The 12,832-nt window shown below is 51.7% G+C and overlaps 1 protein-coding gene across 1 annotated transcript; it reads left to right on the forward strand.

The window, feature by feature from the left end:
• The first annotated feature begins 4,829 nt into the window (after positions 1–4,829).
• LOC136787730 (olfactory receptor 14C36-like) lies at positions 4,830–6,085 on the forward strand. Its single transcript, XM_066985046.1, has one exon. The coding sequence runs from the start codon at positions 5,123–5,125 to the stop codon at positions 6,083–6,085; it is 963 nt and encodes a 320-aa protein (XP_066841147.1). The 5' UTR covers positions 4,830–5,122.
• Positions 6,086–12,832: the final 6,747 nt, after the last annotated feature.

The following is a 12,832-nucleotide window of genomic DNA, read 5'->3' on the forward strand; positions in this document are numbered from 1 at the left end:
TATTCTGTTTGGAGGACTGTCTCCTAGAAACTGGAGCAGTAATTTTCTCAGAAGAACCACTTTTTGTGAATGTTTTTCTTGCGCTTCATGTATCCGTGCCTCTAGGTTGGAGGTAGGGCAGATTTTTGCATCCCATTTTCTCATGGCCTTTCCATGGTCACACAGTTAAAACCACAGGGTGGCACGTAGTATGCACGCACTATATCAACTTTCTTGAGCAGAGGGATGTTTACACCTGACAGCTGAGCTATTGGTTCACGCAGGTGGGGAGGAAGATGTATCCTCTTGTAGTTCTTGCACCTCATGAGAAAGTTTCTCTCAAGATGAGATGCAGGCCCATAGGGAAGAAGAGAGACTTTCTTTGTAATGCCGGAGTTGGCTAGCCGATTCATCCATGTGGGTTCCTCTTGGTCTTTCCAAGTCACTAATGCCAGTGAGTTGGCATATGCTGATGGTGTGCTCTGTACAAACTTCTGCCGCATGGGTTGTGTGCACTTGACTTCACCTGGATCTTTGGATAGCTGTTCATTTTCTAGGTTTCTACAAATCACCTTCAGCATGGCTAATTCCCTCAGATACTGGATACCCCTCTCCATGTTGGTCTACTTTCCTGGTTGACCTACAAGGTCTTCCTTCAAGGGATACTTTTCCTTGACACCTGACAGGATTAAGTTTCTTGTGCCCTTTTGCAATGGCTTTGTCATTCACCCCTTCCTTAGGGGGGGATCCAAGCTGCTTGGCTTCCCTGCCCTCTAATTCCAGGCTATTGGCCCTGTTCTCCCAGCACTGGAGCAACCAGGTGACAATGTGCTCACCAAGATGATGGCTGAAATCTTTTCCCGTATCTCCTAGCTAACACTGGGATAGGGACCACTTGGTTTCTGATGCTTATATGTTTTCTTCTTTTTTGTCATCCTGCTTCCATGATGGCCCAACTTTGGAGAAACCTGCCTTATCTTCTTCCATATTTCTTGTCTTGGTAGGAGTTTCTTTCCTTTCTAAAGAAAAACTGACTTCCACACCCATTGGTTTCTCTTTCATAAAGAGGCAACCAACAGTGGCACAGGCTGGTTCTCTGGCCCATCGCAGGGGCTGGAGTGGCTGCAGGGCCCATCACAGGAGTTGTTCTGGCTGCAGGGCCTTTCAGAGGAGTTGGAGTGGCTGCAGAGCCTATTGCAGGTTTTGGAGTGGCTCTAGGGCCTGTCACAGGGGTTGGTTTAACTTTGGGCACACCTCAGGAGCTCAGAGGTGAAGTTCGAAAGCACTGGATGTGCCCACTGCTCTAGGTGCCTGCCCAGATCCTCCCACACTCCCTGCCACTCCTAACCCTCCTGCCTCTGGACAGATCTCTAGATGGCATGCTTAAGTGGTTGTTTGACTTTAAAAAAAAGCTGAAACACATTCAGGAGACATAACAATAGGAACACGTTGGTTTGACCATCCCAAGGATATTCAAAGCTTTGAAGAGCTAGTGTAATTAGCCTGGAGGAGAAGGGGAGGTGAAGGAGAAAGGGAGAGTGAACCAGTGGGGAAAAGTGTCCTCCCCTTGTCTCCCCCATGGATTGGTTTCCTGAGGAGAAAAGGTCAAGAGTGTAATTCTTAATAGTTTCTGAGAGATGGCTCCCAAGGTACGGAGGTAATGGCAATGCTGAGTACAAGTACCAGATTAGTTTCATGACCAGGAATTTTATCATATCATAAGCCAGTGTTACACGATACAAGAAAAGAATAAACTTGAAGCAGCCATCAGAAAAGATAAACAGCATGACAGGGGAGACATACAGGAAGTCATGTGCTGTACAACAAAGATCTGAAATTGAGCACAACAGACCTGAGATTAAAAAAAAAAAAAAAAAAAAAAAAAAGAAAGAAAATCATCTTTGTGATCAGCAACTATTAAAATCGACTCATGCTTATAAAGGCTTTCTTTTAACATGCTGTGGTGAGATCTGTCATTGGCTCAAACTTTGTGCTCCGTGTCGGGCACCAAAAAGAGAGTGGTTTAACCCGGCAGGCAGCTCAGCACCACACAGCCATTCCCTCACACACACACCCTGCTACACCTCCAGCGGATGCAGGAGAGAATGAGGAGGGGAAAAAAATAACAAAATAATAATAATAAAAAAAACATGGGTTGAGATAAAGACAGTTTAAGGGAAGACAAATAATACGAACAATGATGATGATGATCGTGATGGAGATTGCCTATCCCACAGCAGTGGTACCCCCTACCCTGGCCAGCCACCCCATATTGATGGTTCAGCGTGACGGCTGCGGTATGGAACATCCCTTTGGCCACTTGGGGTCAGCTGTCCTGCTTCTGTCCCCCCCAGCTTCTCAGGCACCCCCAGCCCTCCACTGCTGGGCAACAGCTAAGCCATCAGTGTGTGATAATCATTCTTCTCATGCTAAATGCAAAACACAGCATCATACCAGCTACTAGGAGGAAAATTAACTCAATCCTAGCCAACTCCAGGACACCCACAGACCAAGGGCATGATATCTCTGTGTGTATATCAAAAGAGAAAAGGTGGTGGTGATTAATTAGAAAGTACTGGAGCTGAGCACAATGCAGATGGTGTGGAATATGGGGTGGATATTGTCCTCATTTTGGCTGGGATAGAATTAATTTTCTTCCTATTAGCTGGCATGGTGCAGTGTTTGTATGTAAGACGCACTTCCAGACAAAATAACCGCATGCATGAGAAGGAAGAAGAGAAAAAGTGGAATCTGCCAGCCTTCTATCCCGTACCCTTAAATGAGTTTGTGATGCAATTCCATTCAAATAGTTACTGCGGTATTGTCAAAACTGTCCTGCAAATTCCTGCTGCTGTTACCTTGTGAGAGACGGCATAATCAGGGTGAGCAATCTGCCTGCAGACATTAACAGCTGACAGAATGCAGCATCTGTCCAGGGGAACCTTGAGAAACGGCAGGATTTTGCCTAAAGGAACATCTTGGCATTTACAAGGAGAAGAGCCCAGTCCTGCAGCAGAGGAAGAGGAACCCCACACATCAGGGCAGACTGGGACCCTGCTGAGGGAGCAGTGCCCAGGAGGAGGAGGGCCTGGGCACCACGAGGGATGCCATACGAGCAGTGGTGCTGCTCCCCAGGAACCAGGCCAGCTTCCTACAGAGCTGCCTTACGAGGAGCATGGCCATCAATAAGATCTGAGTTATCAGACTCAGCTCAGATCTTGTGAGATACCACACGGACAAGGGTCTAGAGCCAGCAGGAAAAGAGGTGCAGGTCTGGGAGTCCCTAGGACAGGCTGGTGTGGAGAGGATCAAGGGCTGTGACAAGGCTGAGAGTCCCAACAGGACCCAGGGCTTTGTGTCCATGGCTCTGGCTGTTGTCTCTGCCACTGAGGCCTAGGAGGAGACAGCTTCTCGGTAAAGCACCAGGGCCTCATTGCCTCCTCGCCCCCACCAATGAACCAGGCAGGGCTTGTACCATTCTCCTGCACTTGGCCATGCACATCCCCATCTCCTCCTGCCCCACAAAGAGCCCTGAGCAGTGTGTGAAGGGAAAGGATCTCCCTTCCCAGGGGCTGGGGGTCAAGGCCTGGCCCTTGTGCTTGGTGACACACATCCAGTGTTCCTACACATCAGGGTCACCTTCACACTGCCTTTGTCTCCTTGTCCTCACTGCCTCCAATGCTCTGCTCTAACAAGCTCCAAGAGAGGCTGTGTCAGTGCTGGCCCTCAGGGGGACACGGCAGGAAACTTGCCTCTGACTTGGACTTGTTGAGAGATGTCTTCAATTGTCTCTCAGTGCCTGAGGTTCGTGGGCTCCTCACCAAAGCCCCCCGAGGGGGGATTCCAATGCCATGGGCTGGGCGTCTGGTGCTGAGCTGGGCCGGGCTCCTGGGACAGAGAGAGCTCGTGGCAAGAGGGCCGTGGTGCAGAGAGACAGCTGTGCCCAGGAGCAGCTCCTGTGCACAGCGCAGCAGGGCTGGGGGCTCTGACCGCAGGTGGCACGGGGAGAGAAGAGAAGGAGAGAGGGCTTGGAGGCAGTTGGCAGTGGGAGGATGCTGAGAGCTGCCTGCAGGAGAAATCTGCACAGCCCTTGACAAGGTACGTCTCTGGCTGCAGGGCCATGCAGGTGGGGTTGCCAGAGGGGTCTTCTACAGCTGGCACATCCAATGCCTGACAGCACCTCTCAGGATAGTTCTCTCTCTGTTTCTCCAGTAAAGTGTAGAAGATGCTGTAGAGAATGGCATTTATTAGAGGAAATTTCCAGAGGAAGACTGAGGCTTGGTTTATCAGAAGGGAAATGGCTTTTTTGGATTCTGTGCTTTCAGATTCCTGCAGTGGAGGGGAATGTGAGTGAATCTGAGCACACATCTTGTGGGATGGGGTCTGTGAGAATGGACAGGGAGGAGACGTGGGGACAGAGAAAGAGCTGCTGCCAGGGATAGCTGTAGGCAGCAGGGACATAGGCAGGTAGTGAGAGGGAGCTGCTGCCAGAAATGCTGTGCGAGGGAGGGCTCAGGCACCGCCCTGGCAGCCCCTGCAGGGCAGGCGCCTTCCCTGGGACACCCCCTGCTCTCCTCTGCCACCAGCACAGCCTCTGCCCTCAAGCCCCCGCTGTCCCCAGCAGGAGCTGCCTCCTCTGCAGGCAGAGCTGCAGCACAGGAGGGTGTGCTGAGTGTCCGTCTGTCCCTCCCTGGCCTTGCCTCCCCTGGCAGCAGCACGCTGCCATTCCTCCTGGCTTCTCCACCTGGCCGTGCTGCTGCTGCTCTTGTTCCCAGGCTGCCTGGGGATGGGGGTTTCACCTGCCCATGGAGTGAGCCCTCGGGGTGCCTGGGGGAAGGGGAGTACGGGGACAGGGTGAGGGGTCTGGAGATGGGCACTTGGAGCCTGGATTCCTCTGCCCTCAGCAGTGTTCAAGCTCTTCTGAGGAGAACCTACTTAGTGCAATTGTCCTGCAGTCAAAGACATGCCAGCACAAAGCAGCTGAATCTATTGCAGGAAATGGATCTCCCAATTGTTTGCGTGTAATTGGGCAAGTGCTTTGAGGGGATCAATTTAGAAATGTAAATCGTTTTCTCAGATCGCTTCGCTATATTATTACTGTATTTCTGTTCCTTTGGCAGGACCCCATGCCCAGAAGCAGGAAATGCCCAACAGCAGCTCTGTGAGCGAGTTCCTCCTGCTGGCATTCGCAGACACGCGCGAGCTGCAGCTCCTGCACTTCGGGCTCTTCCTGGGCATCTACCTGGCTGCCCTCCTGGGCAATGGCCTCATCCTCACCGCCGTAGCCTGCGACCACCGCCTCCACACCCCCATGTACTTCTTCCTCCTCAGCCTTCCCCTCCTCGACCTGGGCTGCATCTCCACCACTCTGCCCAAAGCCATGGCCAATGCCCTCTGGGACACCAGGGCCATCTCCTATCAAGGGTGTGCTGCACAGGTCTTTTTCTTTGTCTTCTTCATATCAGCAGAATATTATACTCTTATTATCATGTCCTACGACCGCTACGCTGCCATCTGCAAGCCCCTGCACTACGGGAGCCTCGTGGGCAGCAGAGCTTGTGCCCAGATGGCAGCAGCTGCCTGGGGCAGTGGCTTTCTCAATGCTGTCCTGCACACGGCCACTACCTTTTCCCTGCCCCTCTGCCAAGGCAATGCTGTGGACCAGTTCTTCTGTGAAATCCCCCAGATCCTCAAGCTCTCCTGCTCAGATGCCTACCTCAGGGAAGTTGGAGCACTTGTGTGTAGTGTTTCTTCAGCTTTTGGCTGTTTTGTTTTCATTGTTTTTTCCTATATTCAGATCCTCAGAGCCGTGCTGAGGATCCCCTCTGAGCAGGGCCAGCACAAAGCCTTTTCCACGTGCCTCCCTCACCTGGCCGTGGTCTCCCTGTTTGTCAGCACTGCCATGGTTGCCTACCTGAAGCCCCCCTCCATCTCTTCCCCATCCAGGGACCTGGTGGTGGCAGTTCTGTACTCGCTGGTGCCTCCAGCAGTGAACCCCCTCATCTACAGCATGAGGAGCAAGGAGCTCAAGCATGCTCTGTGGAAATTGATGACTAGATGTGTTTTGAAAGCAATAAATTTTCATTCTACATCTGCAGATGACTAATAATGTCAATGACTGGAAGAACAACTAATATTATATATATGATTTTTTCTTGTGTGTTTGTGTATTTATGAGTGTTTTGATTACAGGACTTTGTTTTAATACGGCTAAAGTTGCCCCCTAAAATGATATGATTCATCTCATTTCTTCTACAGTATGTACCTGTCGGGTATAGCTCAGAGATTCTGTATATCAGGAGCCAGGCCCTCTGTGAATTGAAATAAAAGAAAGGAGCCTGCACTGCCTTCCTTGTGTGACGTCCTTCCTGTGAGAGCTGCTCTGGCTCTGCAGGGGCAGTGCCATGTGCAGGGCTGCAGAGGAAAAGAGTCCCATCCCAGCAGCACGGCCAGGGAGCACCAGCGCTTGGGCCATGCCGAGCTGCTCTCTTGTCACTGCCTCCCTCTGGTGCTGAGCCCTGCTGGTGGGGTCAGGCCCGGCTGCTCCTGTAGCTTGGTGCCAGTGCTGCTGTGGGGCTGTGCTGGGACTGCAGGCAGGGACAGGCAGTGGGCACGGCAGTGGCACAGCCGGCCTGCGCTGCAGCACTTCCCTCCTAAGGGGGGATCTCCTCCGAGGTGGACTCACCACAGCTCAAGGGCTCAGTCTGCTGTGAGCAGGCAGAGGAGAGCTCTGCAGCCCCAGGGCACGCAGCAGCCCCAGCCAAGGAGTCTGGCGAGTGATTTGACTGCAAGGTCCCTCCTGCCCTAGCACCTCCCCGAACTGGCACGGCACTGGCTCCTGTGTGTCAGAGAGGCTGGGAGCCCAGGAGGTGTGCCATGGGCTGGAAGGATCACAACCAGATCTCTTCTACCTGGGCAGATTCTGGGCCAAAAAGGGGGTGTTTTGTAGGTGTGCTATTATGATCTCGGTGGTGCCTCAGAAGCTCCAAGTCCAGTAGGAAGCTAATGGCTGTTACGTGGCCTGTGAGGTGACTTTTTCCAGAAGCAGCTGACAGGTCATCCCTTGACTCCTGGCTGGGATCTGTGCCTTTAGGCTCACATCTGCTGGTCTCCATGATAGGACACCAGATGCATCTGCTCTGCACACAGTTTGTGAGATCCTCTCTTCCTAAGTAGCTGGTAGGCCCCATAGGGGAAGAGGTCTTGGATTGGGGTTGTCATGTCAGAGGTATCTGCTTTTGCCTGAACTCATCTTTCAGGGCTGCTTTTGTGGTGGTGCAGAGCTGCTGGGCACATTGTGCAGGGTGCTCCTACAGCCTTTGTGTCCTTCTCCGTGCTGGCTTGGGAGCTGATTCTTTCTCAGGAGCAGAGTAGCCAACCGAGGTGAGACAGACACTCAGAGTTCATGAAAGCCATCAGAAAGCTGCCCCTAAGAAGATGACTGATATGGGGAAGTCAGGAGAAGCCTGGCCAGGAGAGATGTGAGATTTGGGGGAGGGAAGAGGAGCTTGGCCAGCAGTAGCTAATGATTTTGGAGAGGTAAAAATGCTCAGGTAATGTCGATCCCACAATAATGCAGACTTAAAGCAGTCATGTGAGGCCCTGTTTTAACCTGTAACATTAATACCTAAATCGAAATGCCACTCCACACCCTGACAGGAATCCACTGCTCTAATTTTTGACCACAATATCCCTTGAAACCAAAATTAGTCATAACACCATTTCCATTACCTTTACTCTCTTGCTCACCCTGATCCCTGCCCATAACACTAGCATTTAAATGCTCTAATAAAATCTAGTATCCTTGCAGACCTAAACAAAATGCTAAACCAAGGAGCTTGCACATACCCTAACCACAGACCTGACACCCCAAGCACAACACCAAACCCTCCCACTCAATAGTTGCTTAAGCTCTCACCCAGAAATGTTCACCGCAGTCCCTAATGCCATACATGAACAACTAACATCCAAACCCTGTCCTCCTGTACATTAACATCCTCACCTCCAACCCCTCTCCTCCCTGGGTCTCCTCCCCTCACCTCCGTGCCCTCTCCTGTAGCAGGGCAGGAACCGTGAGGTTGCCGTGTAGTCCCATGGCATTCAGAGATGAGTGTGAGGGGCCATGGATCTGATCAGCTTGTGGGCCACAAGGAGGAGATGGGTGGGAATGCTCTGCTGAGCTCAGCTCTGCCTCAGGATGTCCTGCCCCAGCAGGAGGAATGGGACTGGGGCAGTGACTGGGAGGTCACTTCTGTCTCTGCAGCTGATAGGGCAGCAGCAGGAACGTGTCACGCAAAGGGACTGTGAGGTCCCTTGTGTCTGGAGGTGGCAGGTCAGCCTTGGCTTCTCCCTGGGATCTGCACTTTGGGGCTGACATCTGCCAGTGGCCCTGCTAGGCCAGCAGAAGGCCCCTGCTTGGCATGCTGCCTGTGGGATCTCCTCTGTCTCCATCCCCAGGAGGACCCAGACACAAAGAAGGCCCGCAGAGGGCTTGTCCTGTCCCTTCTGCTTGAGGCCAGGACTGGACAGCAGGAGGCCCAAGGCTTGGCTGTGTCTAGCCAAGAAGCTGCAAGGCCAGCAGCAGGCCCAGGCCTTGGGAGATGCTGGTGAGTACCTATGATCAGACTCTAGCTTTGTGTTTCAAGGAACAGCTGGTGAGGGCTGATGAGAGACTGGTGAAATGATGGAAATGTTGGGATGAGAGCAAGGTGGTGGACAGAGATGAGTTTCTGCAGCCTTCAAGGAAATAGGGCAAAGTGTGGAACAGCATAGGAAAGCCTGCAGAGGAGAAGGCAGAGGGTGCTGGCAGGAATGGAAGGCCCCAACAGCCCTGACCTTTTTGTCCCTTTGCCTAGAGCTTCTGAGGAGACGAGATATAGTCATTGCAATGGGGCCTCACTGCTTCCTTGATACCCTGTGCAGGGGTGGGGAGGTGTCATGATGAAGTTCTTGTCGTGGCATCACACTGCCCACCACATCATACAGACCCCAAGAAGAGCCCTGAGCCAGACGGGGGGCTGCAGGACCTCCCCTCCCAGGGTCTGGGGTCAGGCCTTGGCCCTTCTGCTTCACCAAAACCAACCAAGACTTTTCTCAGCACAGCGCTTTGCCTGGCTGGAATCATGGCCTCCAGTTATCTGCCCTAACAAGTCCCTGGGGAGGCTTTGTTAGTAAGAGCCCTCAGTGGGGCCCATTAATACTCCAAGTCACTTCAACTTTTCCTCCTGACTTTACTTTCTCAAGCAGTTGCATCATTCTCCTCTCAGTACCTGAGCTTCATAGACCAAGCACCAAAATACACCATGGAGCTCATTAAAATGCAGAATGTCCTAAGCAGCCATATCTCTCCCATGATTTTCTTCAAGTCTTCAAGACTTGTAGAGCTAATTGGAAAGCTTTCATGGTGTAGTTAAGGAGGAAGATTTCAAAGAGCATCTAATAGAAATCTTTCCTCATTTTAAAGGCTGAATTTTGTTGCATTTCAGTTTAGAGCATCATTTTCCTATAGATATTGGTCTAGGGTTACTCCTTTGAAGCCCTGCTGAGGTAGGAAGAGCAGGGTTTTTCCAATTTAAAAACAAACAACAGGAAACCATTCTGCATTAAAAAAAAAGAAAAAGCAGCAACTGGGTTGGTGAGAGCGGTCTGAATGATCCAAGAGTAAGGGGAGGGCAAAGCAGGAGAACCATGGGAAGTGCATAGGTCCAGACAGGCAGCTGGAAAGGGAACATTCAGCAGGGTCTGTGTAATCAAGTCAGGTTTTCTTCCTGGAAGATGAGGGAGCACACCATGATAGACAAAGCGATGACCAAGCAAGTACAGGTGAACACCAGGATTTCTTCTCCTGCGATGAATATAGAAAACAGAAAATCACATTTCTTCGTGATAGAAATTACACTTCATGTGAGACATTTAGCGGAAGTGATTGAGTCATTTGAGCTGATGAGTAGTTGCTTTTTTAGTTAAGTATTAAAAAAATTACTGGGTATTGGGGCAGAGCTTTGCTGTGTGACCATAAGCATAACCAGGGAAAACCTCCTGATGCCCCGTTGTGTTTGAGGCACTTCCCTGGACCAGCAGATGTCAGAAAAGACCTGCAGGAGACCGGAGCACGTTGGGAAAATCAGGTGGAGCCAGGTGGAGTTCCCAGGGCACCTCCACTGCCAGCAGTGGTCTTTGTCCCTGTAACTGCAGCCCAGCCCAGCCCAGGAAACCCCTTCAAAGACAACACCCTTCTTCAGTGGGTTCCTGGGACTGACCTAGATTCGAAATGGCCATTGGAAACCCATGATACTTTCCCTGATTCCTACAAGACACTTGAACATGCATTTACCTTCCTGGGTCATCTTTAGCAAACTCTGGATGAAAAACTCAAGTATAACATGCTTCAACTGGCTGAGAAGGAACCCATCAGCTTGCCCCACTTTGGAAATAGTCCCCATCAAACTTAGGTTTTCAAAGTGAAAAATGTGAAATGACCCGTCAGGTCAATGCACAGAGTAAGGGAAAGTCACACATATTGTGCTGGAGTGTCAGAAGGCAAAAAGCATTGCATTGTGCCTCAGAATAATCAAGGAGACCTAATCCAGTTCATCCGTGAGATAAAGCAGAGTGAAGGACGTTGAGTTGTGTCCTAACATGAAGAAGGATGTACATCACTGGTGAAGGAGCTGTCTTTTTGTGCCATCACCAATGCAAATACACAAAACTATATCAAGTAAAGGTAACAAACCCCACTCTGGCTCTGTCACCCCAGAGGGCATGGGAGAGGGAGATGACAGCCAGGGGATGCAATTCGGTGCAGGAGGTGGGGCCCAGCAGAGACAAGGAGCCAAGGCAGTAGCTGGGGGAGGCCAGGAGAAGCAGCCCAAGGGGTGGTGCTGCTTGTGAGGACACGTTTGTGCCAACAGCCTGAGTGGGCAGCAGCTGTGCGCAGGCGAGGGGAGGCCAGGAAGCGCATGCCAAGAGCGCTCCTGCCAGCAGAGACAAGGCCGGGGCCGAGGGCAAGGGGAGGGGCAGTCCCAGGGCAGGGGGCTGCAAGGGCCATACTGAGCTCCCTGCCCCTGCAGCAGCCGCACTGGCCCTCAGCAGATGTGCTGGCCGGCACGCACGGGGAGGTGCTGGCGTGCATCAGAGAGCGGCAAGGAGGGCGCTGGAGAGGGCCGGGGCGAGGCGGGTGGCAGAGCCCCATGCAGGGGCTGGCTGGGGGTCCCCTCTGCTGCAACCACCGCACGCGGTGTGGCAGGAGGAGGGCTCCCTGTGCACCACGGGGCAGAGCCTGGCCCTGGGCTCTTCCTGATGTCCCTGCAGCTCCTGGCAGGCAGCGGTGAGGTGCCCCTCAGCCTTCCCTCCTGTGCTGCCAGGGCACACGGCTGCCTCCTGCCCAGCTCACTGCCCACCAAGAACGTCCGACAGGGCTGCTTCCCAAGCTGGGCCTTGCCCAGGCTCAGTCCCCTGCAGGGGCAGAAACTGGCCCTTGTCCTGGTGGCTTTTCATGGCCTTCCGCTCAATACGTGCTCTTCTCATGCTTGATCTCTTTTACTGAATTCAGAGGCCTAGGAGAACTTTTTGGTACAGACTAATACAGAAAATACTTGGAGTCCCTCAGCCACATCTCTGCTTTTCCTCCACATTGCAGCTGGGCTCTTCAATCCCACAACCTCTGCTGTAACTGAAGAGAAATCATGAGAAACATGAGTCACTGAAAATGACTACCTGCTGGTTCCTTTATTTCGTTAATTACCAAGAGCATATCAGCACCTGTACATGAGATCTCTGGGTTAAAAATAAATAAATAAATAAATAAATAAAAGCTAGAAATAGTGAGATAGAAGTGAGATGAAAAAATACTTTAATTGGAATAATATTTCAAAGATTGAAAGGCAATTTTGAAATACATGAACAAAGGTGTTTCTGCCTTGCCTGGGTATATGTGAGGAAGATGTGCAGGTACGTCATTGATGGGGAAATGCTGTATATTAGAATAACATCCTCAGTGCCTCCTTTAGCTCCTTGTTCCTCGTGCTGTAGAGGAGGGTTTCACTGCTGGAGGCAACACTGAGTACAGAACTGAAAGCGCCATGTCCAGGGATGGGGAGGTGATGGAGGGAGGCTTCAGGCAGGCAACCATGGCAGTGATGCTGTGCAGGGAGACCACGGCCCGATGAGGGAGGCACGTGGAAAAGGCTTTGTGCCATCCCTACTCAGAGGGCATCCTCAGCACAGCCCTGAAGACCTGCATGTAGGACAACACAATGAAAACAAAGCAACCAAATGCTAAACAGACACTGAACACCCCAAGTACCCCAACTTCTCTGAGGTAGGCATCTGAGCAGGAGAGCTTGAGTTGAGCTTTGAGGAGAGCCTGAGGAGACCTTTGACTCAAAGCACAGCACTTTGACCTGAAACACAGCACATCTTTACACCTGCTGAGGGTACACTCTGTTCCGTCATCCAGGTCACTGACAAATAAGTTGAGCAGGACTGGACTCAGTGTAGATCCCTGGGGGACCCAGCTGGCTTCAGGCCTCCAACTAGACTCTGCTCCACTAAGCACAACCCTCTGAAATCTGCCATCCAGCCAGCTCACAATCCACCTCACTGACCACTCATCCATCCCACACTTCCGGAGCTGGCCTGTGAGGATGTTAGGGGAGACAGTGCTGAAAGCCTTGCTGAAGTCAAGGTACACAACATCCACTGCTCTCCCTCACCCACTCAGCTAGTCATTCCATCGTAGAAGGCTATCAAGTTGGTGAAGCACGGTTTCCCTTGGTGAACCCATTCTGACTGCTCCTGATCACCTTCTTCTCCTCCACATGCTGGAGATGACCTCCAGGATGAGCTGTTCCAT

This window comes from Anser cygnoides, chromosome 30, assembly GCF_040182565.1.
Source record: "Anser cygnoides isolate HZ-2024a breed goose chromosome 30, Taihu_goose_T2T_genome, whole genome shotgun sequence".
NCBI classification, from domain to species: domain Eukaryota; kingdom Metazoa; phylum Chordata; class Aves; order Anseriformes; family Anatidae; genus Anser; species Anser cygnoides.